The following is a 27,985-nucleotide window of genomic DNA, read 5'->3' on the forward strand; positions in this document are numbered from 1 at the left end:
TAACTCAGTGGTTTGTAATCCGATTCTTCTGTACTACTGCAAGGACTTTCTACGGTGTCTATTCCAGCTATATACCCATTTTCAGCTCACTGATTTAAGCAGTTTGCCTGGTAGATTTGAAAATTATTGGTAGTTATATTCACGAATCTCGATCGTGTAATTGTTACACATTTGTTACACATTTTTGGTTTCGTGTCATATCTCCATGATCTTTATTTCGATTGCTTTCAAACCACCAAAAGACACTCCTACAATGGTTGATTTATCCGCAAAACAATTTTCAACTCATTCCATGAAGCGGTTTACCCTGTAGGCGTGACAACAAATCGATCTAGTTTTACGCGAATAATTGGTCATAAATCCTTAACCGTTCATCGGATTTGTACCAAATTTGATACTAGAATTCACCTTTGGACTGCCTTCTATGTGCCAAATTTCAAGGCAATTAGAGTATGCGTTTGCATTTTATAGCAATTTTTGCAAGTGTGCAGAAACACGAAGAAGAATAAGAAAGAAAAAAAACTGAAACTTTGGCTGCTCGTAACTCAGAAATGGTTTAAGCGATTTCCTTCAAATTTGGAATGTGGACTCCCCTAGCTGGCGGGCAACTCTGCAGCAAATTTGGTTCCAATCGGATAAGGTATCACCAAGATACAAAGGTGTGAAAATGACATTTTCTTTCTTCGTGTCAATATACCCACGGTGTGGCATGCCGGCTTCTTGGGCTGCACGACACACTACCGTGTGTCTTGATAATATCAAACAGTATAGGTAGTAAAAATCACCAAAACTTGAATTACTGTCTGCCTGCCAACACAGTCACAAGGCAGGAGGCCAAACGAAGCAGTGCACGGTCACCATTTTATGCTACAATCACAAACTCACCAGTGGGATGTGCCTTTTTGGGGTCCTGACAAGTGTGTTCCTTGTCTTTCCTTTTATCTTCAATCAGCCTGGTCTTTTCGTTCTTCTTCATGCATGAAAACCATATTGAGCAGGGTTCTGCCCAGAAATTCCTGAGTGGTGGCCTAAAGTTACCATGAACTGATATGCTGTGTGTTATATTAGGGTATATTGCACATGTATCAATGATATATGCAAGAATTGTACTGGTCGGTTTTTAGAGGTACTGGTCGCTTTGAACCACTGCCGACCAGTGTGGGCAGAACCCTGATTGAGGCATTGATTTCCCTATCAACACTTTCCTTGAGATACCACAAACTTTATTCAAGTGCTTATGCTCAGTAGATACCTGTAACTTCACAATAGGTTCAATACCACACCTATTAACACGATCTCGGTGATTAATCATAACGATTGAGCATTAAGACCATACCTCTCAACAATTTAACCAAATAAACTAGTATTTGTATTTAAAATCAAGTAGGGATTCAAGTGATAAAAGGTGAAACGAGAGACGAATGATGGTATTACATCACAGCTTAGTGGGAAAATCCCTACTTTGGCATTGAACAAAATGTAGGGATTTTCCCACCAAGTTATGTTGTGCATCATTTACCTCTTGTTTCATTAGTTTTTATTGCTTGGATCCTGACTTCATTTTTACTAGTACTACTATCATACAGTACAAGACAGTACTGTATAGTAGGGACTAGAGATGCAACAATATATTGATACATTGCATATCATATCGTAGTAAGACAATATCGCTGTATTGATACAGAGTCAAACTGTATCCATATATTGCGTATCATGATGTATCGACATATCATGGCTTGTTGACATGGCTGACAATCAAAATTATTGTACATTGTGGTTAAACTGAATGGTATGTAATGCTTCTCAAAGAAAAAATAGCTCACTTATTTCCCTTAAAAAATGACATAGACCATTGTTTAGACTTCACTTTGTATCGTGCAATATATCGCTGTATCGTGATATACCAGAGGCAATATATCGATATGTCTACACACTGTATCGTTGCAACTCTAGTAGGGACCACAAAGGTTTGGGCGTGGCCCATGAAAAACATTACCTATACATCAGCCTTACTTTCCCTGATGACAATGAAGCAGTATTGGTTAGGCCAAAACAAACCTTCAGATCAACCCAAAATGCTTTCAACAAGCTGCTACGAAATTTTTTTAATAAAATTTTATGAAATTTTAAAAAAAAATTATTAAATGGAATTTTCTAGTGACTGACTGATTGATGTCATCAGATAAGCGTAACTTGACAACGGTTAAGGTTACAGGCTTGATTTTTTCACTGTTTACATCGCTTCAGCTGGACACATGCCTTTTGGCATACCACAGTATGCACAATGCATTCTTCGTGAACTTACCAGTGTCTCCCTTTATGTGCCATTCATCTTTGCAAAGTGTTGATTTGACAGTAGCGCGTGATGGTTGTAATGGAAATCGTCTGTATTTTTAATAGTGGCTACTTTGATTGCAGAGGTGCTTTTTGAACAGTTCTTAATTCGTAATTCTGTGTAATGAGTTGAATATAGTTGACAACGAAGCATAATGGATACTCCACTTTTCAGACAATAACTGATAGCTGGGGAGCACAGCGCCATTTCTTTTGATGCGGTATGTGTGGGTCCACCAGTCATAATAATTTTATTTACAGTTTAGGTGTTTGTTTATCTTTTACTAACATAATTATGGCCACGAACCAGTGCATATAGCATAAAAAGAAAGAATGGCACCACATACGCCAAAAAATTAATTTTGTGTCTGAACACGTGCCCCAACAATCAATTACTGAAAAGTTAAGTGGCACTTACCGAACACTTTCTTTTTCAGCTGTGTTCTGCCTGTTACACAATGTTACAAGTGGAGAACAGTACAACAAACATTTCTACTAGACCTACATATAGCATGAATTAAAGAAGCTGTATTTAATTACTATGAATCAATACCTTGCATTGTTAGCAAAAAGAGCTGTGACACAAAGGAGGACAAAGGGAAGTCCATGATGCATGCATCGTATGTACTGTAGTTGGCAAAAAGCATGTCTCTGGACAAAGCAATGTAGAACAGTGAAAAATTAAGCCTGTAACCTTCTCTATTGTTAAGTTATGTTTGGCTGGAGGCATCAGTCAGTCAGTCAGTCAGTCAGTCAGTCAGTCAGTCAGTCAGTCAGTCAGTCAGTCAGTCAGTCAGTCAGTCAGTCAGTCAGTCAGTCAGTCAGTCAGTCAGTCAGTCAGTCAGTCAGTCAGTCAGTCAGTCAGTCAGTCAGTCAGTCAGTATGATAGATAGCATTTTGTCTATCTGCAATATACATAATTATAATAGTATACCACTTCATCTGATGACTTTCTAGCTGTTTTCTTAAGTATTTGTATTTCTTTATCCATATCTTTTATTTGCTGGTAGTTTTCATGGATTGTTTTCTGGTTTGCTTGTAAAGTTGCTTCCATCTGAGCTAAAGAATTGGTCAACTTTATATTTTCCACTTTCCCTTGTCAGACAGCATCAAACAGCTCAATACTATTAGCTGTAGCAAATGGAACCTGTTTGTCTACAGTAGCTTTGAGATCTCCTAAACTCTTACACACTGCTGATATTTGAGGTCGTTGTTCTGGTTTATTGTGCAAGCACGACTCCACCAACTGTTTTAATGATGACTGAGTGCAAAAAAGGAGATAGTCCTCTCGTCTTTGTACTTCAGTGAGAGCAGTCATTGAATCCTCGGGTAACAAATCTTTTGGTTCTGGCCACTGATGAGACATGATATGCAAAGTAATGCAAGCTAATGAGAACACATCTACTGGTTTGCCATAACGTGGCTTACGTGAAACTGCCTCGGGAGGCATAAAATGGAGGGTACCAGGTGTCTGTGTTTGTGTCTTCAACTTGTTATGCTCTATTACTTTAGCCATTCCAAGATCAGAAATTTTTGCCACAAAATGTTTTGTAAGGAGAACGTTATTGGACGAGAGGTCTCTGTGGATAATATCCTGACCATGAAGGAACTCCAGGCCTTGAGAAATATCAACCAGGATAGACAATTTGAAATGAAGTGGTATTTTATCTGTTTTGTACTTTTCCACAAAATCTTTTATGCTACACTCCATCATTTCCATCACAAGCCATGGTAGTTTAGCCTCACGAGTAGGATAATGAATACCCAACACCTGTACCACATTAGGATGATGTATTCGACTAGCCTTAACACACTCGGAGAGAAACAGTTGTTTCATGGCTTCGAATTCTGCAGGGGTAACACCATCTACTAAGTTAGGCCACACCAAGTCAAACCTTAGTTTCTGGTCACCCGCCCGCATGGTAAACCTGGAACCCTAGTTTATGAGGACTATTATTAATATTACAGGTGCTTAAGTGCATGTGACCCAGCAAGACACTTATTTTTTACTGCAAAAGATCGAGATACTCTAATAGAGCAGTCAGGGATTCCAATAGAGCAGTCACACTACTCTTAACTCTAATATTAGGTATATATGCCACACTAATAAAATGTTTCTAACTATAGCTAGTTTTGTCCTTGATTATATAGCTGTTCAGATTATAACTGTTACTAATGCTTCTGTAACCAAAGTAATTTCAGTAGCATTAACTACTAGTCCATGCAGATGGGCCATAGCTTTAACTTTATAATTCAAATGTAGTCCTCTAATGATTAGTCTAGTAACTTCAAATTCCTTATCACTGAACACTACAGGGGTATGGAAAGCCGGCAACATTCGGTGAGCTTAAACTTAAACTTTTCCATAACTATAAAATTAGATTGGCAAGTAGAAACCCTTATAGTTTAAACATTCCCAGATGATCACTAAAAAACACTAGTCTGGAGCACTCAATGACTCAAAACTTTGACAGTTACTTTTCTCAAGGTTACTGAATAGAAGGCTGGAAACACATAGCTAGTGGGCTAAGACTTCACATTTGAATGAAGAATTTCTGATGTGAAAATAGAAGTTAAATTTCATTTTGGATCATGATCATTTGAACAACTTAGCTATAAGTCATAGTAATACTTTCATTTCACTTGGAAAGCATAAGTAGCTACATGAGCAAAACATTTCCTATAGTATATTCTAAATAAATAAATAAATATACTTAAATGCTATACATCAGTGTATAGCTAGCCATGATCCATCAACAACTTTCCTAGTGCATTTTTTGCCGAAGCACAACTACTTATGTTGTGGTTAAGTTTGACTAAAAACAAAATCAACATGAATTTGCTAAATTGAGCAAATAATAATACCACACAGTATATTGTCACAGTATAGAGTCTATAGTCCTGAAGTCCTGATCATCCGCCCGCCCGCATCCATTTGTAGGCTTGGGAGTGACCAGAAACTAAGGTATGACTTGGAGTGGCCTTAGCATGAACTTCCTTGGCAGCACACAACGTTCCGTGTATGTACACTTCAATCACCCGTCCATATGATCCTCTACCAATCACTTTGCTAGTACTGATGACATTTTGTAACTGTAGCAGCTGCGACGGATCCGCTCTCTTTATTGACGCCATATTAACGAGTCCACTGCGCATGCGTAGACACTCGTGCCAATGCACAAGGGTACTAGATGCATAGCTTAGAGCGAGGCGTGGAAGCCGTGGATGAAATCAGTAATAATTGACAACCGCTGCTACCAAATGCTCAGGGACATCTTTTGCCATAGTTTTAGTTTATAATTGATTATTGTTGTGGCTGCAGAAGTGCTGGAAATGACTAGAAAGCGTGACACAATTCTTTGATGCTGCAGAAAATTTTGACGCTCGTCACCCAGATGGTGAGAAGTCTCAGATCTTTTTCAAACTAACAGCATAGACAGACTATGCACCCAACCGTATTGAAACACTATGAGAAAGAGTTGGCTTCTCTTGCCCTGGGTGGTAGGGCAGTTTGAATCGAAACTTTGTATCTCTTTGTCTCTTTTTTTCAAAGAAAGCAACCCTGTGCCGGGCACCCAGCAAATCATTTACTTATTTTTGTGCGTATTTTTCAACTACAACAACTCTGGATACGATTTGGCTAAGTAGCAAGTTTCATCCGGTCCTTTGTGTGGAGCACGAAATTTTAAAAATAAATTTTGCATCTTGCGAGATACTGAAAACAATATTTCTGTGAAGGCAACAATCGTGCCTCCGGTTTCATGGTGGATCAAGCAATGGGATACTACAATGAACATCCCACAATGGTAGGGTGATTGATTTGTAGAAGTTGATTTTTCGGATTGCGGACCCTAGCTTTGTAGCTAGCTAATATTGTTTTCCTTGTCATGCCCACAATGGATCAGTGATATGTGGTCGCTGTCTGACGATTCACATGCTTGTTTCCCCGTTTTTCGGCTTCGGTTTTTTTTATAGCTAGCTAGCTACCTACTTTCATCATAGATATCTAATCATGATGATTTTCTGTCACAGCACAGAGATAAATAATAATCACTGTGACGATTGACACGACATCCTTGGGGCGCAAATAAACAATTGCGTCTAGCTATACATTCCTGCATGGTCACAGCGGCCCTACAGACTTTTTTGCCTCCCCCCACACAAACAGTATGGCACACAAGACTATGTACAGTAGCTAGCTATGATTTTCGACAAAATACTGCGCTAGCTGCTGTCGCCTGCTGTCAACACTGAATTCAGCCAGAATTTCAATGCAACCAAAAATGGCGGCCGGTCGGTTACCATAGTTATTAAAATCGTGGTTTTGGAAAGAAGCGCGTTCCCGGCCACTCACATGCTTGATCACGTGATCTTGGCGTGATAAAGCGCGTGGGAGGCTGGGGACGAGACTAGCGCGATACCGGGTAACGAACTATCAGTTTTTGCAGTGGTAAGGTGTTTTATTATATTAACTGTAGTGTGCGCATAGTACATATATATATATTTAATTCTCTTGTCAGAACCTCTGTCCAAACTGCTACACTTTTTAAAACGCTGTGCCTATACTATACTGAGAGGTGATCACGGCATAGATCGAGGCATACGTAGATTAGCTATAGACCAGTACCGTGACTGGACATCACTGCTTAAGTTACGGCACAGTCACCCAGTAATTCAAGTATCAAACACACTACTTGTATATTTTGTCTTAGCTATATTCGAGTCCGTGTAATGGCGTTGGTGGACCGGAGTACTGACTTCAGAAAACCTCACACCGGAATTGTCTACACCTGTTACGTCTGGCGTGGCCAGACCACTTTTTTTCTCTGGTAGGGCCGGACTGGAAAAAAGAGTCTGGTCCGATTTGAATCCCTAGACACTTAACCTAGCTTGGTTCCGCACTACCCTTAGAAGTTGGTATCTAACTATAACCAGGCTTTTGTAGCCCTTCACCAACTGAAAGGCAAGTCCGCGAAACTACGAGGAGCGAGGCGACGTGGAGTGCTCATTTAGAATGTATATGCTACATTGAGTCCGCGAATGGAGCTTCCAATCACGTCTGTTATTAGAATAGTACCTATGTTTTGCCTGACAAGAATGGCTCGCTATGTAAAGAGATACATCTTCTATCTGAGAAGCCAATGAGGAAGTTTCAAAAGCACTCCGAATGACAGGAAAGTGTAAGCCATATTAATGGTACCTGACGATAAGAAGGCAATAATCAAGAAATATGTAGATGAGCATGGTATCGTATCAGTAGTGGTTCATTTTGCACCAGTCTATCCTAAGAATGCTTTAAAAGAAAGTACCAGTACGTAGATGGAAAACATATTATCTTGAAGAATGGAGAAGAAAAAAAAGAATGACCAGGATTTACGTGTAAAAATGCTGCCTTCCACTAAAATGGGAAGGCCTAGGTGCAGATTTAGACAAGTCAAATCTTTTTTGCTGGTTACATGTAAAGGAGGAGGTGTGGTCATGGGACGTCGCTATATAGCAGGAGCTCTTGGGATTATTCACAGGAAACAGCAATCTGCTGGGGGGGACACATAACATTGACAAACCCATAGCTGCCTTTCCTTTAAAGGAAATGAAATCACTTGGGGTAAAATGGATGGAAAAAGCAGTGGATCACATAATTGCCAACCCCAACATCCTTACTAATGGACTCTGAGCAGCAGGAATTGTGGTGAAGCAGTGATTATAGCTAGCATTTAACTCAAGCATTGCACATATAGCTGGGTATAGTTGTAAATGCTTGATTTATGCTTTATACTTGCATCACTAGTACTGTTAACAGTTTAACAAAACATTTTGTTACATTATGTACAATAATTATTATTATCCAAGGGGAAAGGGCACAAGATCAACAATCACACAGATGGCTTCTCAATTGAACTAGCTATGCATTAGTGTGCAATGAATATAATGTTCAAGGCACAAGTTTTTCCTTGATGAAACAACTATATAAACAGATGGTATCTCAGTTGCTCTTGACAATATTGGACTTCTGCAGGATCCCAGTGGTACACAAGAGATGTAAGAAAAGCAACAGTAAAAACTCCACAATCTGTTGACCCTTTCTTTTTTTGCACTTTAGTCATGTTCCATTGAATTTTGCATTCAGCATTTTGATCACCAAAATAATTTTTTAATGATACCCATAGTTTCCTCATCTACAAATGTGAACAGAGAACCAAGAAAAGCTCTACCGCCCCTACAAGATAGATCAAAAAAGCTGAACTAACTATCAAAATTTGAACAAACCCTGTCCAACTTTCTACCATCCCCCCTCATAACATCCCTACTTCCCATATCCCGGTTATTAATATAAATAACATAATCTTTCTCTGAATCGGAAAATAAAGCCCATACATAAATGAATATACAACTATCAGCCCTACCCCCCAATGGAGAGGTGATAGAGGTGGAGTCTTATATGGTGAATACTGGGGATTTAAATCTGGGAGAGCACAGATTGTTAGAAGTAGATAATAAATTAATTGTTCTTATGGGGACTTTTCTTAGAGTTTTGGTAACTGGAGCTGATGTATTACATTCTTTTGCAGTACTGGCCCTTGCTGTTAAAATGGATGCAGTACCTGGTCGATTAAATCAAGTTTATCTTATGATAAATAGGCCGGGTGTTTTTTATGATCAATGTTCTGAAATTTGTGGGGCTAATCATTCTTTTATGCGTATTGTTGTTGAATCGGTTTTCTTATTGGATTATTGTACTTAAATCCAAAATTCCAGCCAAGAATAGAATGGAATTTCGGATTATGAATGGCAAAAGGATAATCAAAGATTATCCATTTGCCATTCTGAATACAAAATGGATAATCTTTGATTGTCCATTTTGTATTCAATGATCGGCAAATTAATCTACTAAATCAATTTATTGATTTAGTATCTTAATTTGCCATTCATTGATTAAACGTTTAAAAAATGCCACAGTTAGATTTTTATAGTTATATTTACCAATTTCGTTGAGGAATTGGGTTTTTTTTAAATTTGGGTTTTATTAATTATGTGTTTCCTAAATTTTTATATAGAAGAGTTGTGTGGTGTTTTAAAAAGAGAGGTGGTTTTTGTAAGGGGGATGGCATGAGAAGAAGAAGAAGTGATAGATTTTTATTATGAATGTTAAGTTCTTATTTTGAGCAGTTTGAAATAGTGTATTTAATGGGTGTGTCTATTTCAGGAATAATGGCAATGGTATATGGTGTGAGTTTGTTGTGATTTTTATTTGAAAATAGATTATTAGGAGGGCGAGTAGATCAAATTTATATGTTGTTATTCAGATTAATAAATGGGGTGGTTATGGAGAATCTTGGAAAGATGGGAGGGCAATATTTCCCTTTGTTTTTGATTTATATTAATTTTGAATGTCCCGGGCTATTCTCTTATAGAGGTGATGGTTTTTTTTTACAGTATTGGGAGCGGTAATATATTTTCATTATAATCGAATAGAGGGATTAGTAGTGGGACTAGTATTTATAATGATTGTTTGGTGGCGGGATGTAATAAGAGAGTCAACATATCAAGGGAAACATATCTTGGTGGTAAAGTGGGGGATAAAGTGTGGGATGGTTTTATTTATTCTTTCGGAAGTTTGTTTATTTATTTATTTTTTTGGGCATTTTCCCTAGTAGTTTAAGTGCTGCAATAGAAGTTGGAGGTGTTTGACCACCTACGGGGATTGATCCTTTGAATTTTAAGGCCATTCCTTTATTGAATACGGCAATTTTATTAAGTTCTGGGGCTACGGTGACTTAGGTGCATTATAGTATTACAAAGGGAGATCGAATGTTAGCACTAAAGGCTTTAGAATACACTGTCAGATTGGGTTTGTTATTCACTGGGTTGCAAGGAATTGAGTATTATGTGGTGCCATTTACTATATCGGATTCTGTATATGGCTCAACTTTCTTTCTAACAACTGGGGCTCATGGGATGCATGTTCTAGTGGGAAGTTCTTTTTTGCTTGTTTGTTTCTTTCGAGTCTTGTATTATCAATTTAATAAAGAAGAGCCTGTTGGGGTTTGAATTGGCCGCATGATATTGACATTTTGTTGATGTTGTCTGGTTATTCTTATTTATCTTCATGTATTGGTGGGGCTCTTAATTGCTGAATGGCAAAATGTATACTTATATCCAAGATATAAGTATACATTTTGCCATTCATTGAATCATAAAATAGATCAAAAATTTAATAGCCATTTATTAAATCAGTTGCCGAGTATGTAGAGGGGAGAGGGGAGAATTAGGTTAATGTAGACTATAGGCCTTCAAAGCCTCTGGTATGAGTTTGAGTCTCATATTCTCCGTTAGCCAAATCTCCAATTAATTGTAATCTAGTATGAGTTCGAGTCTCATATTCTCCGTTAGCCAAATCTCCAATTAGTTAATTGGAGATTTGGCTAACAGAGAATATGAGACTCGAACTCATACCAGAGGCTTTGAAGGCCTATATAAAGAATCATAGGTGTTCACCACTCCCTTTTTGCATCCATGTTTGACACCAAAATACCTGGAACTGCTGTATACAACTTGTATGGAATCAGCGTTGTAAGCGGGCCGGGTCATCCGGATTATCCGGGTCATTTGGGTCACATTTTGTCCAGGTCAAGTGGGTCTTATCCACTTCACTGAATATTTGGGTCTGACCCGGATGAGATCACGTGTGACTATAAGTTAACAAGCTCGATTGTATTGATGGAAATGCAGTTGTAAACACTCAAGAAACTTACGTGGGCCCACACCCACCAGTCAGGAATATGCTTTGCTGTCTGTGCAGGGTATGTAGAGCCACACCCCCACTTATTAGAACTGTACCAGCTGTGCTCTGTGGGTATGCATGCATTACCAGATCCGTGTTGCTACTTGAAATGTAGGTGACTAACTTCTGGAAATTCTGTAGCTGCATGTAAACTTACGTGGAGCCACCCCACTTGATAATACGTACATGGAGCCACACCCACTTGATAATACGTAGCTACTCACTTCTTGCAGACAATTTTTTATAGTGTAAAAATTGTAGGGCTGACTAGTGGAACTTGTGAACTTTAATCTAGCTCTAGGGGCATGCCTCTTTTTTTAAACCGGGTCAGATCCGGGTCCCATCTGGATTACTATTCGGGTCAGTGGGTCAAACTGGTCAACAGTAGTGACCCACTTACAATGCTGTATGGAATTATCGGTAGGCTTTGTCTTGAATAAAGTTGAACAGAGACCACCAATGGTTGCAACTTGTTTTTTTATTAGGTATTGTGCATACTGGATATGTTTTGTCTTTTACTTCCAAGCCGGTCTCAACAATATCTCCTTGTCAGCAATCTTCAAATTATGCCTATCGCCTTTAACCCACACATCATCCTCTACTCCATCAGTGCTGCAACTAGCTGTGGCAGAAAAGTCCACTACTGATAGTGTTTTATTCTGGCTGGAAGGTGTGCACTCAATGGCTTAAAGTTTTACAACAGGACAGCCTTTGACTCTTCACTGGCAGAGGCATTACACCTTTTGGATTGGAATAAACCAGCTTATTCTGAAACATTGGATTTGTGGAGGTAAAGCATCTAGCTGTTTTGAACCTCCCAGGAGACTGATTACCAGAGTGATCAAGTGCACCGTAACCGGAAATTATAGGCATTGTAGCTGCATGGATATACGTAGAACAAGGTGCACTCTTTGCTTCATTGGAGATGAAAGTTGGATGAGACTCATGAGATACACTTATACTATTGCTCATGTTCCAGGCAAGGATCTCACAATAGCAGACACACTGTCACTAGCTCTGGCTTCCTCACCAAACATTGTAGATGGACAGTTTGTGTCTGATACTAATGTTTATGTTTACAGGGTCTTCCAGCAACACAGAAGTGCCTAGAGTAGATTAAACAGGCTCAGCAACAAGATGCTATCTGTTCACAGCTGATGAAGTTCTGCCAGGATGGTTGACCAGCTAAACATTTGGTTCCAGGCCCCATCAAGCCCTATGTGCAAGTTGCTGGTAAATCAACAGGTCAACAGAATCTCCTTTTCAGAGGAAGTAGAATCATCATCCCAGTTTCCTTGCAACTAGAAATTCTTAAGCAATTACACACTGTCCACCAAGGGATACAGAAGTGTCATCAGAGAGCTCAACAGTCAGTGTGGTTAAGTCGTAAACTGGCAGACATAGTGAACAATTGTACCGAATGTTGCAAAGAGAGACGCCAGCCTCCAGAAGCACTGATGCCTTAAACACTCCCATTCTTACTGTCACAGAAAGTCACAACTAATTTATTTCATTGGAAAGGTTCAGTTTACTTATTGATTGTCGATTACTATATATTCAAGATAGATTAAGACAGCCAAACTCTCCAACACGTCATCATCCACAGTCATCCTACATACCAAATCCATTTTTGCCAGACATGGTATTTCTCAAGAAGTTGTGTCAGACAACCACATTGTTCTTCCATAGAATTCAAACGGTTTGCAGATAAGTATGGGTTCCAGCACACAACAAGCAGTCCAAAATTTCCCCAATCAAATGGTGAGGCAGAAAGGGCTGTGCAAACAGTAAAGAACTTATTGAAGAAAGCTAATGACCAGTATATGGCTATACTGACATACTGTACTACCCCACTGGCAAATGGCTAAAGCCCAGCAGAACTGTTGATGAATCATCATTAACGTGCAGATTTACTGGCTACCAATGCTCATTTAATACCTTAATTTAATACCAGACTATTCACCCATTAAAACAAAGGAGGAGGAACAAAGAAAGAAGCAGAAGACTGTATATGACAAATGCCATGCTGTTTGAGTGCCAGGGGACCAAGTATCACAATAGTTCCGGAACAGTTGTTGAGCCAATAGCTCCCAGATATTACACTGTTTCTGTTCCAAGTGGCATCATTAGAAGAAACTGTGTACACTTACATCACCTACCTGACAATTCCAGTGACAGTGACTTTCATACTAACTGCCGAGTAACTAGAGTGGTCGTGTTTCTAAGTCACCAACTAAATGGTTCTCAGATGATCACACTTAAGAAGGGGAGATGTGGTGGTGAATATTAGATAGAGACTGGAACATTAAATAGTTAGCTCACGTGATTATACTTGATTTGTGCACGCTTTTATATTGTTCATTTATTAATCATTTATAACTACACAGTCAGTCAGACAGACTGGTAGGCAGGCTGGCAGATGAAAAGTTGAATTTCAGTGAGTTTTAAAAATATTATATATCTGGCTATCTGTATGTGTTTTCTTGCTTTTAATGCTGTAGCTATTTGATATTAGATGGACTAGTATTGTTCCATAAATGTAATTTATGCATGTCTCTAAAATGATTTTTAGAGACGGATTTTTAGGTGGCATGAGTCACTTTTGAGGAACCACTACTTAGTTGTGCTACTGTACTATTTGATACTGTGTTCATATCATGCATTGGGTGTATAAGACACTACACATTCTCAATACACTTCAGTACATCTAGAAACTGAACGTTTTATTGTTGACAAACCATTTCATTTTTGTAAGTGGAGTCATGCCTGTCCCATGTAAGCACTATAGCTACATAGCTACCTGTGTTCCAGGGGTTTGCTGAGTGTGCTTTGCACACCTGTTGAGTGACTTCCACTTATGTCTCCTACAAAATTAATCCTACCCCTGTTGCATAAACCTGATTCCCCTCTAGATCCACCATTGTTCTGTAAACATGAAATAGAATACGGTAGTACTATTTAAGTAGGGATTGCCCCTAAATGATGTGCATTGCCTAAAATTCCACTTTTAAAAATTCATTCTTACATGATGGAAATCACTTTTACAGAATACTATTAGTCCTACATAAATCACTTTTACGGAATACTATTAGTCCATCCAACATCATGAAAACACAGGCGGCCTGTGTCAAAACCATATCCTGGTGTTAATTTTCTGTATTAACACTTTAGTATATTTAGATGCCAAAAATTATTTAAAGTACTTATACTACTGGACATGCAGTAGATACCTGTAACTTCATGATAGGTTTGAGACTACGCCTATTAATGATCTTGGTTGATTGTTAAAAATTAAGCATGGAAACCATGCCTCTTAACAATCTATTTACTTGAACACAATAACTACATAATGGCACAATGAAAATTAGTGGCCATCATTCATCTCTTTTTTCACTACTTCTATTGTTCGGATCCCTATTTCATTTTTAAAAATATACTAGTTGATTCATTTTTTATTGTATAGCATACAGCTATACACATGTGACTGTTCTATTCGGGTAACTGCTGTATCAGAATATCTCAAGTCAGCCTTTATTAACCTATACCAAGACTAAGGCATGCTACTGTATTACAGTAAGCTCAGTGGGAAGTCTCTACTTTGGCATAATTGTTATAACATGGATATTAAAAATACTCTGTCCGTGATAGGAAACGACCATATTTTATACTACACTCTGCGTCTTATCGCAAAAATAAGGATTTTACATTAGTAACCAAGCTGCTGTGGCTTCAACAGAAGGTGTGTCTTCTACAAATGTTTGGTCAAACATTGGGGGTAAGTAAACCACTGTAACCAGTACTGCTGTAAACATTGTCATTTCTCTAGCGAAATGATTATATTCACTAGGCTTGCATGCTGGTTATTAAGTTGAGCCCCTAGCTCGATTTGCGTTTGTCCGAGCCTTCATCTGTTTGCCAGTAAAGCTTAAGCTTAGATATTAGCTATATAGCTAGCGCTTAATGTACCTACATGGTTATATATCTGGCGTTCTTGTTATTTTATATTAATATTAAAACCCTGATTACAATTGGTTTCATGCTGTATTTTTTGTCATGCGGCTGTATCATATCATACCATGGATAGTACATACTAATATGTAACTATGATCATAATTATGGCCACACAGATGTATTTATCATGGTAGTGGAGTCAATCCTGACAGCAAATAAGTTTCAGCTACCATCAGCAGCTGCTACTACCGCCAAGGAAATAGCCGTTGCTGTTATCCAGTGGAGCAAGGAAGAGGCACACACGGAACAACTTACAACTTTTGTAAAATATCTTGAGGCACAGCTTAGAGGTTTTTTGATGTCAAGAGTTCTTCAGGCCTGCTGAAGAAGGAAGGGATTGTACTATCAGAAATGAACATCCAAGGACTTTAACAACTGTTGGCGCCGATTTTTAGAGAGCTCTACAGAAGTGGAAAAAGCACATCCAGCGTTCTATCAATATGTTACTCAAGAGCTGTTTACGAAAATTATTGAGGAAGCTTTCCCAGTTACTCCATCTAGCTCAGCTTGTACTGCATCAGTAAGTTCAAAGAGATACAATGGCAGAAGTTTAAACTATGTAGAGCAGATTGCAGTCCGTTATGTAGCTGGGTATACATGTACAAAGCTACACGATACATTTCAATCTTCTACTAATCCCAAAAAGAATACTGTGATACTCTGTTTATCAGAAATGGCAGGTGATTATTCAGACGTCAATTTGGGATCAGAGGACTGAACCAACACATTTGACAGAGGGGTTCACATTTTTTGCTATAATGGAAGAGATAATACAAAATAAATAGATGAAAGCAAATGTAGAAGAATAAGGGGAAGGAGCTAAGTAAAGTTTAATTAATACCATCTTGCACATCTTATTTCAATGAAGTTTTTGTAGTAGTGGACTGGACGGTGAGAAGTCTTTGCTAGCCAAGATTGTGGAACTCTTTGTAAGATTTGCATGTTCCAGTAGTTGTTTAGAGCTGTTCAAACAAGCTCACTAAAAACTCTGCAAAAGAAACAAGCACTTAGAAAAACTATATCTGGAAGTGATTAAGAGCATACACAGTTAAAATTTAATATCATTATTCCATGTCATGTAATATAATAATTTATAATTATGTAATTGCTGAAATACTGCAATTATATTATTTAAGGTTGTGTAACAGTTTGTATCACCTCTTTGGTAATGGTTCATTTTCTTGATCTAAAACACATTTTATTTTGGTTAGTTGTGAGTCATGGCTACTTCCTTGGCAATTGCCTTTATGGTCCCATGGGTACCATTGATGAAATGAATTGCTTGTGTGTTCTTCACAAATTGGTGGCCATTAGGGTTGTCATTGGTACCACCCCTTTGCCATTGTTAGCTAAAGAATGTTTCCACTGCTCCTGGCACAGGCGGTTACTCAAAAAAAAATTTCTACACCTGGTATTTTAAAGATGTACTCAAGTATCTCTACAAAAGACTACACTGCAAAGATGATGGTATAAATTTTATGTAGCTAACTATTATTACACAAACCTGTGATTCTGATGCCACATCTGGTCACTGAACTTAGCATCATCATCTCTTTCTCACTCTTGGAAAACCCAACTCTGTCAGCTACACTTTTCTCCCACTTGTCTAACCATGGTATGAACTCCTCTAATAGCCACTATAAGGATGAAAACACAGGTGTTAGACAGAAGAATATTACATGCCTTCAAATCCATGCTGAATTTCAGGAAATACAGTAGTTGAAGAATGCTGCCACTAAATATGTGACACAATGTTAGACGGCATGTGACATATATCAAAGATGCCTATGATCTGTGTGCAGATGCATGTGAAAATACCTTCACTCTAATATCATCAGCTTTCTCATATGGCTTTTTGAAGGCACCTTCCAGTGGGAATTTGATGGAGTTAGATACAAACACTGCTGTCTCTTTCACTTTTCCCCCTCCTGGGCCTTAGCAACATGATTGCTGAGAACCTTTACGAGATATGAGCAACAGGTTATATTAAATAATCAGCTAACCTAGGCTGCCAAATCAACTCACATTCTTGAATGACTTGTTAGCCTTATTGTTCAAGCTTGAGCTTCTCTAGTAGAGCAAAACCAGGGCTATAGTATCTTGTGACTGATTCTTCCAGTATAGGTCAACCAAGTGAGACCACAGAATCTCCTTTCCATCAAACTGCATTTGCAGGCAAGTTGCATATGTTACAGCACAATGGCATATATCAGCACTTACTTACCCAAAACCTTCTCTTTGAGGTAGACCAGCAATTTCTAACTGTCTTAATCAGGTGAGATGGATCAGATATAAACTACAAGAAGCGTCCATCGGTTGCATATGGGTTTACTGTTTTATAGATGTATGTCTTTCAGGTAGGGTCATGTAAGTAAAACAATTGTCTGGTTGCTGCCAATTCATCACAGGTTAAACACAGCACCTTCAAGCCACACAGCTCCAGATGACTGATTACCTCCCATAGTGGCTTGTACATCTGGTCTCCTTTAATGCTGTGCATGGAAATTGAGCAAAGGGAAATTTAGCTTGGTGAACAAGCCCCTAACAAGTAACACAGGCATTGAGTTGGCTAAAGGAAGAGGATGACCATCATCTGTATCGCTGGTATTCTCAAAAGCGCTCAAGTGAGAATTCACCTCTCCCAGGTTAGTAAAACCAATGATGGCCCCTACAAATGTAGCTACAAATCAAGTATTCAGTAATCATAATTTCTCACCAGTGTGCTTGTCATACACCAAATCTTCTTTGATGTGCATTTCATCCATGGGAATGGCAGCATGTCTCTCCCACTCTTTACAGGTTGTTGGATTGGCAGCTTGCATCGATTGTGCATCCACAGTTGCTGATACCTCCAGGTTGTGGAGTAAGATGTTCCCAATGTAACAGCTACAGACAAACTTTGAATCGCATGGCCGAGCAATCCAAGAAGGAAATGGTGATAAGTGCTATCCAGAGAGCCATACTAACTATTGCAAACTGACATCATCAGAAAAAATGAAAGAAGGCAACAGCTACACCAGAAAAACAGACTGTATAAACAACAAATAGAACGACTAAAGCTGAGATTGGAAAAAGCAATAGAGGATAGAGGTCGTGTGGTCGATGATCAATTGCATGAAGATCTTTTAACCATCATGAAAGAGAAGTCATCACATATTAGCCAGACCTATCCCCATGACAGCTTTCAAAGAATGTTTTGGGATGCACAGCTGAGGGCAGCTAATTTGAAGAACTCCAAGAACATGAAGTGGGATTCCCTGATAATCTGGTGGTGCTTGAATCTTCATCTATCTAGTTCTGCATATGAGATGTTAAGAGAATCAGGTGTAATTACTTTACCATCCCAGAGAACCCTCAGGGATTATATATATGGAGCACCAGCAGAGAACCTTTCTACATTACAGCATTGCTTGGGAGTGGATCCAATATTGCCACAAGGTATGATTACTTAGCTACCAAGTCTACATTGTTAGCTTACCCAGGAGTGTATTATTATATATATAGAATGGTTTGATGTGACAGTTGATATAGACAATGGCCCACTACTGATATCAATGATAGTTGCCAGTGATGATGCAGAACATCCCACAATATCCAGGAGTCTGGTGGTACAGCAAGACTTTTCCTGGGCTGTACACATTGATGGGAAAAAGCTTACCTGTAACACACCCCTGCTATCCACCATGCTGCTTCCGTTGCAAATATCCGGGATTTAACAGCTTACCTTAACTCTTGTACTGTGTGTTGTGGCAATGAAGATGACAAGTATGCTGTTTTAGTTGAGCCTAGGAAAGAGTTGTTTATGAATGCAGCAAGTATGTAATTATGCATATGTTTGATTGGTTTTATACATAATATATTTCATGCATAACAGGTAGGGACCCGCCCGATTATGCTGGCATAATAATGAGCATAATAGGTGCCTGAAAGCATTGAGCATAATGCTAGCATAATAGGCAGAACACTTGTGCATTACCATAAATTCTTGCTTATCAAAATACATATCACAGAAAAAGATCGATATACTCTAATAGAACAGTCTCAGACAGCTGACTGTTCTATTAGAGTATATCGATCTTTTCTGTGACATGCATTTTAACAAGCAAGGATTTAGAGCCTGTACTTCAACAACTTACTGTTTTCCCATAAGGTGCAATTTACTAGAAAAACATGGGAAATGAGGTATAAATATTGAGCATAATTTGAGCATAATAGGTAAATATTGAGCATTAATTTAAGCATAATAGGCAAAATTTTGAGCAGTGCAGCATAGTATAATAGGTAAAATAATGAGCATAATCGGCGGGTCCCTAATAACAGGTACTGAATGTGTAGCGTACCATGACAAGGCACACAATACGATACACTGTACATCTGTTGAGAATCCAGTCATCGCTTTGGTGCAATATGTACACTTCTTTTGGTATTGACATCTGTAGCACAGAAACAGTTTCCAGTGCAATACTTACAGGAAATGACTGTGACAAAGTAACAGTGTAGCGAGATCTTTGAGTTCTTAATTTTCGAAACAAATTTTTAGGCTGGACAGATAGTTGAAGCCTATGAGGCATTCTGCAACACAAGCACCATGCACACAGTAGCTGGCATCATGCAACAAAAAATATCACTACTCTTATTCTATGGGCCATGTACTTAGCTTCTACTCATGATAGCGCTCCATAAACGTGGTTTATAAAAGTTTAATGATTGAAGTTTTATTATGTCAAGGGCCATACAAAAAGGAGCTGACATTTGAGTGTCCAAGGGAGACAAAGTGTAGCATTACGTAAAGCACACAGAATGTGCAAAACCTGCAATTTGTCTAAATTGAAAATAGTTACGACAGTGAATGTGGATATTAGAAAACCAAATGCTTTAAGGAACACCTGTTCACCTACAAAATATCGGAAATTTGCTTCACTTCTCAGACAAAAATAACGACTACACTTCACTGTATGGACGGCTTTCAAAACAGTGGTTTAATAAAGCAATTTGAATGCTATAAGCAAACGAAACTGACACAAAACCAAAGACAGCTTCACTTCTGCTAGCATTCACAGGTTATAGCACTAATTAGCACCTTGCGTTGGTGAAAAGAACGGCAACAACACTTGACAAATTATGTGGTTTGAATAAAACCGCCGATGAAACCAAGAAACTGCAATGGACATGGAGTGTTCCAATTTATTTTTTGCTAAAAGAGAACCAAAATCTTTTATATCATCATGTGAAAAACAAATACAGCAAATTTATATAACAGAAAACAGCTTGGCTGTAGCCTGGATTAAGTCAATTGGTATTGAGTAATTCAATAGAAATCATAATCTTTTTCCTATCCCGGTACACTGTAATATCTATGGTTATAACATTGCCAATGTAGGGATTTTCTACAGAGCTATGTTGTAATACCATCATTCATCTCTTAATGGGTAAGTAGAATGCGAGGAAAACGGGAATGGAAAGCGGGAATGGGAACGACCCATGGAAAAGCCTGATAAAGGTCATTATGCATTATACAGTTTGGATAGGTTGGATTTCATAGCACAATGTGTCTTTGCACCATTGTTTGGTTCCTTTCGCTAAAACAATTGAAACACTCTAATAGAGCAGTCAGTTGCATTAAAAATATTTTAATAGAGCAGTCAAGAATGTTTTGTTAACTATCCCACCAGGGACTTACATTGATGACGTGTGACTGATAGACTATAGATTAGGTATATAGACTAGCTAAGTCATCAATATTGAAAGTTAGCTATACTCCTTTGAAACCATAAACATTTTTAAAATATTCAACTATTAAACATTAAATTAATACTGATTAAACTGAGACTCATGAAGTACTCTAGTTAACTGACAGTGCCTAATATAGGCTTCAAAAACTGCAACTACTGCTTTCAGATAAGAAGTCATATGACGGGAATATGTTAGCCGGTATGCTTGTTAAGCTGAAGTGGCTCCATGCAAGAAAAAGTCCTCATGAATGCTCATATTGTCCTTAGCCTCCTCATTGGGCATGGAGCTATGCACCATGTACCCATGTATAATGTGACTTTTTCTGAGGTTTCAGGTACGGTTTCCCAAATCTATTTGCAGGCACTGTACGCAGGTCACTTAATTAGAAATTAACCTATAATGTTTTAAATTTTATGGTTTCAAGGGAGTAGCTAACTTTCAATGCTGATGACTTAGCTAGTATATATACCTAATGTATGACAGCTAAAAACCCATCAATTCACAGGCCATCAATATAAGTCCCTGGTGGGATAGTTAACACAACATTCTTGACTGCTCTATTAGAGTATTTTAATGTACGTGACTGCTCTATATTAGAGTGTTTTGATTGTTTTAGTGAAAGAATCCAAACAATGCTGCAAAGACACACAACACTGTAAAATCCAACCTATCCAACCTGTATAATGCATAATGACCTTTATCAGGCTTTTCCATGGGTCGTTCCCATTCCCGCTTTGTGTTCCTGTCCCGTTCCCATTTTCCTTGAATTCTACTTACCCTCTCCTAATTGTTTCACTATTTTATGTCGCTTGGATCCCTTAAAATTAATGTATACTAGTAGAGATAACAAGTTGTGATATAAAATTGCTTAGTTCCAACTTTGCGTTAATGAACATGATGCATCAAGGGCTAACTGATGTGCATGTTGTATTCATGCTATTGCATCGTTTCTCATTATAGATAATTGGAGCAAGCACTTACAATGCAAACAGTTAAATGTGTAGTTGTCGGAGATTGCGTAGGAAAATCATCATTACTGGTAAGGTATACTACTGATAAATTCCCACAGGAACATTTACCAAGGGTAAGCATTGTTAGACTAGGAGAGTATAATGCAGAACTGTTGTAGGAGTTTAACCCTTATGCAGTTACTGTTATAATCGGTGGAGAGCCTTATAATCTTGGATTATTTGAAGTGGATTCTGGTATGATAATTGTTGCCATATGCATTAATTTCATATAATTTTCACTCAGGACTAAAAGATTATGATCGAATAAGACCCCTCAGTTATCCTCAAACCGATGTCTTCTTGGTGTGTTTCTCAGTTGTGTCACCTGCTTCTTTTGAGAATGTTAAAGAAATGGTAAAGCTTGGACTACTATATAGGGCTGAAACTAATACTCAAGTACTCATTAAGGATTTTGGTACTCGGATAGTAAAACTGGTACTTGAGTGCAGTGAAACCTGTTAATCAGGATACTTAGTAATGATCACAGGTACCCTATTACATGTAAACTGACCTGGAAAATCAGGACACCGTGATAATCAGGACACTATTGATTGGTCCCAAGGTGTCCTTAATACACAGGTTTCACTGTACTCATTAAGATCACATGATCCAACTTACAGGATACATTTGTCATCACAAAGTGATGCTGTCTAGTTTAATTTGTGCAGTGTCAAGCGCTTTGCTTGTCAGAAACATTTACATAGATTCTATTTAATACAGCGCGTTTATTATTGCTGTGACTTTCAAAGGCTGTAAACTATTTATGGGCTTATAAAACATGTTATTTAGGTGTAGCTAAAAGTAGATATTTTTTCATGAGTACTGGATTATTGACGTTACAGAGTACTTGATTACTAAGTGAGAATTCATAATCGTTTCAGTTCTGATTATATCAAGTAGAAGGAAAAAATTTAAGCTGGATTAGGGATCAGCAAAAAAAGTAAGGAAACAAGAGAATAGCTAAAATGTAGTAAAACAAGAGAGGTTGCCTATACTTGAAGATATATTAGTGGATATTTAATCCCTATACTTCAGTCTATAACCATCACTGAATTAGGGATTAAATGTCCACTTGTATGTCTGCAGGTATAGGCAACCTCTCTTGTTTTAGCTATTCCCTTGTTTCACTACTTTTTATTGATCTTTAATCTTCATACTACTTGTTTGTTTACTTTATTTTAATATACTGGTGAAGAAGCGTATACCACATCAAAAGGAAGAATGCATCTGACATACCAATGTAGTGTGTGAACGCATGTCCAGCTATCAATTATTAATGAATTCTTTATTTTCAGCCATGTTCAGCCTGCCACACATCGTGGTGATGAAGAACAGTACAAGAAACATCAATCCAGCTACTATGGATAATATGAACTAGGGTTGGTAGGTGTTTAGGTATTATTAGTTAATAAAGGTATTTTTCTGATACCCAAGTGTTTTTCTAAAAACTGAATTTACTGTAGTAATTACTTTTGGTGGTTTATAAAGTCAAGCTCCATATATACAACTATGTTTATGTTGTAGACAAGCACAAACCTATGTGTGTTGAAGTATTCACAATGGTTCTTACTTTTTATGGATATTTCAAAACTTACTTTGTGGTATAGTTGTCATTTTGTATGTTCCTTTAAATAAAAAGATAACTTTTACTACACCTAGTATTGTCAGAAATACGTGTGAAGTCCATGATGCTTGCACTGTAGGTACTGTAGTATGCCAAAAGCACCAGTCAGATGGAAGCATTATCTAGAAAAATTAAGCCTGTAGCCATAGCAGTTATTGTGTTACAGTTGTCTAATGGTATCAGTCAGTCAGTCAGTCAGTCAGTCAGTCAGTCAGTCAGTCAGTCAGTCAGTCAGTCAGTCAGTCAGTCAGTCAGTCAGTCAGTCAGTCAGTCAGTCAGTCAGTCAGTCAGTCAGCAATTTGTTGGAAACGTTTTGGGTAGTACTGTAGGCACTTCTGGGTTTGGCTATGCCTAACCAATACTGTCAAGGCACCATGAGGGTATTGTGAGGCTGGTTTTGGGGTGATGTTGTTGGCCAAAAAGTCCCAAACTTTGTGATTACTAATATGTAACCCGGTCTGCGAAAAGGAGTCTTATAGCTTTTTCAATTGTATGTACTTGGCTAATTGTAAAATGTGGTATCACCCTGAAATTTGGTCCCCTTATACCCCTAGCATAGCACTATGGCTTGGAGTAATATGAAGGTGATAAGTGGAAATCATGTGGAGTTATGATTAGTCAAACTTGACAATTAGGAAAGGCTATAAGACTCCTTTTCGCAGACTGGATCACATATACAGTACTATTGTACTGAATGATATTAGTGTTTTATTCCACAGTGGGTACCAGACATTACTCACCATTGTCCAAAAACACCATTTTTATTAGTCGGTACACAGGTTAGTATTATATATAAAACTCTTTAGGTTAATAAATAAACTTGTATACAGATTGACTTAAGAGATGACATAGAAACAGTAGAGGAGCTTTCAAGGGTAAAGATGAAGCCTATTACTGTTCAGATGGCAAAGATACTGGCAAGGGAGATAGGAGCTGAGAGGTATGTTGAATGCTCAGCTCTAACTATGAAAGGAGTAAAGAATGTTTTTGATGAGGCCATACTAGTTGCTTTGGAACCACCAGAACCAGAAGTGGTATGTAGTATAGTGTTATATTGTACATAAGAGTGTTATATGACCTATGGTGTATATATATCCACACAAAAACAGCCAAGCTGTGAAAAAATGGTGCGGCCTTAAAAAGCCTGGGTGAAAAAGTTGTGAAATCAAAGGTGGCGACCAAGAAATGGCTGCAATGATGTTAATGCTAACAATGCACACAGCCATTATTTAAAATTTATATCATTAACATCATTGCAGCCATTTCTTGGCCGCCACCTTTGATTTCACAACTTTTTTCACCCAGGCTTTTTAAGGCCGCACCATTTTTTCACAGCTTGGCTGTTTTGTGTGGATTTCACTCCTTTTTGTACTTTATAAGGACTCAAAACCGGCCTATGGCTGACTGTGAGGTTTGTTTTTACTCATATTTCTTCTTTTCTATGTAGATACAATGATGATTATTGAAGACAGACTTATAAATGTATTTAATTGCATGATTTAATTCAATATTTGATAATATTGTTGTAATACTCTAATAGAGTGCACATTTTTTTAAGGATGTCTAATAGAACATACATAGAATGTTCTAGAACAATCTAGTACTTCTATTAGTAGATCTATGAAATTACAAACATTTGATTATAAGCAGATTTCAACTAGAAATTTCATTTATAAAGCAGAAATTAAGTGAGGTGATCAGCCAGCCAAGGTAGCAGTGGTTCAGTGGTTAAGGATGCAGGTGTTAGGTATGGAGGTCCCTGGTTCAAATTCTGGTAAATTTTTTTCGACATTATTTGCACACCTTTTTACCCATATGCTCTATTAGAGTATCTCGATCCCACTTGCTTAGTTTTTGCTTTATAATTTTATCGCTGTAACTCTATTGCAATTCAAACTATTAAAAGGCACTGCTATGATGATCAGCCTATCTACACACCAAGTTTCAAGTTATTATTATACTTGGTTTACCCTGTAGCCATGACAGAAGTTTGATCTTTTTGACGTGAATAAACGCTCGTAACTCCTTGAATATTACTCAGATTCACAACAAACTTGGTACGTGAATCCACTGTTACATGCTCTTCATTTGTGCCAACATACACCACGGGCACGAGTGCTTTGCCTGATATATGTGCACAAGCACGAGGGCCACAGGCCCGAGTGCGAGTGCATATATACAGGCAAAGCATGAGTGGGCACGAGTGCTTTGCCTGATATATATGTGCAAGTGTGTATATACAAGCAAAGCACGAGTGCCCGTGGTATGACTAATACGTTCTACTTTAGCATGTAGATTCACCTAATTGGCAAAATCTTTAGTTGCTATACCCTTCTCTTATATAGGGAACCAAATAAGCTGTGATTGTGGGATTGAATTTTTCCAAACAAACTGTGATTGTGGGATTCAATTTTAATACATCAAACAGTAGTTTGGTTTTATTATTGCTAATATAGCAATTTTAAGAGACTAGTGTTAATTATGTTACTTTAATTGCTACATTTACAAAAGTAAAAAAATAAAATAAAAAAGCTACTGTCCTTCTGGCAAAGTTTCAGCCTCATGTGCCAATAAGTTTTGGAGCTACAGCCCTACAAAGTAGCAACAACAGAAAAATCGATTTGTACAGCAAGTATAGGGAAAATAAATTACAGGCTTTTATTAAAATGGTTGTAACTTACGAACAAATTGATGTACTGGGCTGCAATTTTTGCCATCATGTTTGCAATGGATAGGGGAATCATCTACTGGGTAAATTTGTCCTTCTGTCACCTTTCTTCACTGCATACAATGGAGAAATTTGTGAAAAAAAATCAATAGTGTACAATTGCTTCAATGTGACGTAAACAAACGCTCGTAACTTGCGTATCCTTGGGTCTACTGCAACAAAACAAAGCTTTTCCAACTCCTCTTGAGTAGGTGAGTAAGATGATTTATTGTTAGTCCCTTCCTTCACTAAGAAAGAGGCATTCAAAAAAAATTACAGAGCAAATTTTTTCAATAATATACAAATATTTCACCCATTGTTTTCAATGCTTTTTACTGGAAATTTAGACTTGCGCTATTGTGTCGAGTTTTCGCAGATCCAGTCACACATATATATAGAAGGGGGGCCACGGGGGCTGTAGCCCTTGTCAAAAAGTTGTCATTGAACAATTGTGCTGATTGTATTACACCAAATGGCTAACTATACAAATGCTTAGCCACCTGCAATTCCAGTAACTTAACTGGATTCTATTACCATACGTGTACAAATTTTCAAGGGATGTAATTTTCGTGGATTTCGCAGTTGCTTGGCTTTCTGCAAAATTTTCATCCCTGAAAATTAACGATTGTTAAGGTTAGCTCTATGCTTTTTGATAGTGAAAATTGGGTGATCCTTGAAAATGTAAGTCCAGAAATCCTGAAATTTGTTGATCCACGAAAATTATGTACCTCGAAAATTTGTGTGTATACAGTACATGGATCAAGATCGTTATACCCTAATAGAGCAGTCATCATTTACATAACAATATACTAATGGTGACTACTAAAATCACTCTCAGATTCAATTTTGAGAGTCTAAATCTCAAAAAATTGAGGGTGGTATGTCTCGGGGCAGACCCCTTTATAGGTCCACTGGATGCTAAGCCTCAAGATCGTGATAACCTAATACAGCAGTCACCCTAATACAATAGTCAAACTAATTTTCTGATAAACTGCTAAAATTACTCCCAAATTCAATTTTAGAGGGTTTCCTGTTGGGGAGGTGGAGGCATTCCCCCAGACCCTCCGTTGATTTATACATCTTATGGTTTAAGCCAAATGTACAAGAAATAAATAAAGTGCCTAGACGCAGGTGTAGATTGGCATGCTTTGCACACTGAGACATGTCATCCATTATGCAATGACAGAAACTAATAAGTATATATATGTGGTAGTTGTAATATGGGCACGAGTGATTTGCCTGAAATATACGCACAAGCTCAAGGGTGCAGCCTGAGTGCGAGTGTGTATATTTCAGGCAAGTCACAAGTGCCCATGTTACAACTAATATATTCCACTTGGGTTAATCACCTGCAAGTGTACATGGAAACTGCAGGAATGCTTTGTGAGTGTATTTATATGGGACCATGTGAATTTTGATTGTGGATAACATCGTAAGAGCAACGACAAGGCACTGCTGAGAGGCTGAATTTAAGTGTATCATCATGAGCATGCAGATCGCTTCGATTGTGGGTACACAATTAAACACAGGAAGCCCTAATACGAGCTGAACAACTCATAGTGAAGCTTAAGTGCACTATAAAGTACTTACTATACTAGCCATGAATAAACTATAGCAGTGAATATGTTTGCAGCGCTATAATGGCCTAGCCAATTAAGTGTCACGCCCAGTCACTATGCGTGTGTGACATCGCGCCAGGTGTCAAAACAGCAATATAAAGACGATTTAAGTGCACTAAAGTGCTTAACTTAAACTTTACTAGCCATGAATAAACTGAAGTAGTG

The 27,985-nt window shown here is 38.0% G+C and overlaps 4 protein-coding genes across 5 annotated transcripts in view; 2 read left to right on the forward strand and 2 right to left on the reverse strand.

Moving 5' to 3' along the window:
• Nucleotides 1-4,163, reverse strand: part of LOC136264082 (uncharacterized) — a 40,671-nt gene extending 36,508 nt beyond the window's left edge. The window contains exon 1 of one of the 2 annotated variants that reach the window (XM_066058765.1): nt 3,269-4,163. In XM_066058765.1, the coding sequence (XP_065914837.1) occupies nt 3,269-3,388 (120 nt within the window). In that variant the 5' untranslated portion in view covers nt 3,389-4,163. Of the gene's footprint in view, nt 1-2,887; nt 2,963-3,268 lie in introns of those variants that run through there. The other variant, XM_066058766.1, reaches the window with a different exon arrangement.
• LOC136263865 (uncharacterized) lies at nt 3,434-4,255 on the reverse strand. Its single transcript, XM_066058489.1, has one exon. The coding sequence runs from the start codon at nt 4,253-4,255 to the stop codon at nt 3,434-3,436; it is 822 nt and encodes a 273-aa protein (XP_065914561.1).
• Nucleotides 4,256-6,701: 2,446 nt separating this feature from the next.
• LOC136264081 (uncharacterized) overlaps nt 6,702-27,985 on the forward strand; it is a 76,541-nt gene continuing 55,257 nt past the window's right edge. Inside the window, exons 1-6 of the mRNA XM_066058764.1 lie at nt 6,702-6,784; nt 21,821-21,944; nt 21,990-22,065; nt 22,115-22,224; nt 24,214-24,273; nt 24,325-24,528. Coding sequence (XP_065914836.1) covers nt 21,843-21,944; nt 21,990-22,065; nt 22,115-22,224; nt 24,214-24,273; nt 24,325-24,528 — 552 coding nt within the window. The 5' untranslated portion in view covers nt 6,702-6,784; nt 21,821-21,842. The remainder of the gene's footprint in view (nt 6,785-21,820; nt 21,945-21,989; nt 22,066-22,114; nt 22,225-24,213; nt 24,274-24,324; nt 24,529-27,985) is intronic.
• Nucleotides 8,714-10,462, forward strand: LOC136263866 (cytochrome c oxidase subunit 3-like). The gene is given in 6 exon segments (XM_066058490.1): nt 8,714-8,953; nt 9,502-9,552; nt 9,594-9,683; nt 9,762-9,970; nt 9,972-10,374; nt 10,376-10,462. Coding segments are annotated over 6 exon segments (1,080 nt in total).

This window comes from Dysidea avara, chromosome 8, assembly GCF_963678975.1.
Source record: "Dysidea avara chromosome 8, odDysAvar1.4, whole genome shotgun sequence".
Lineage (NCBI taxonomy): Eukaryota > Metazoa > Porifera > Demospongiae > Dictyoceratida > Dysideidae > Dysidea > Dysidea avara.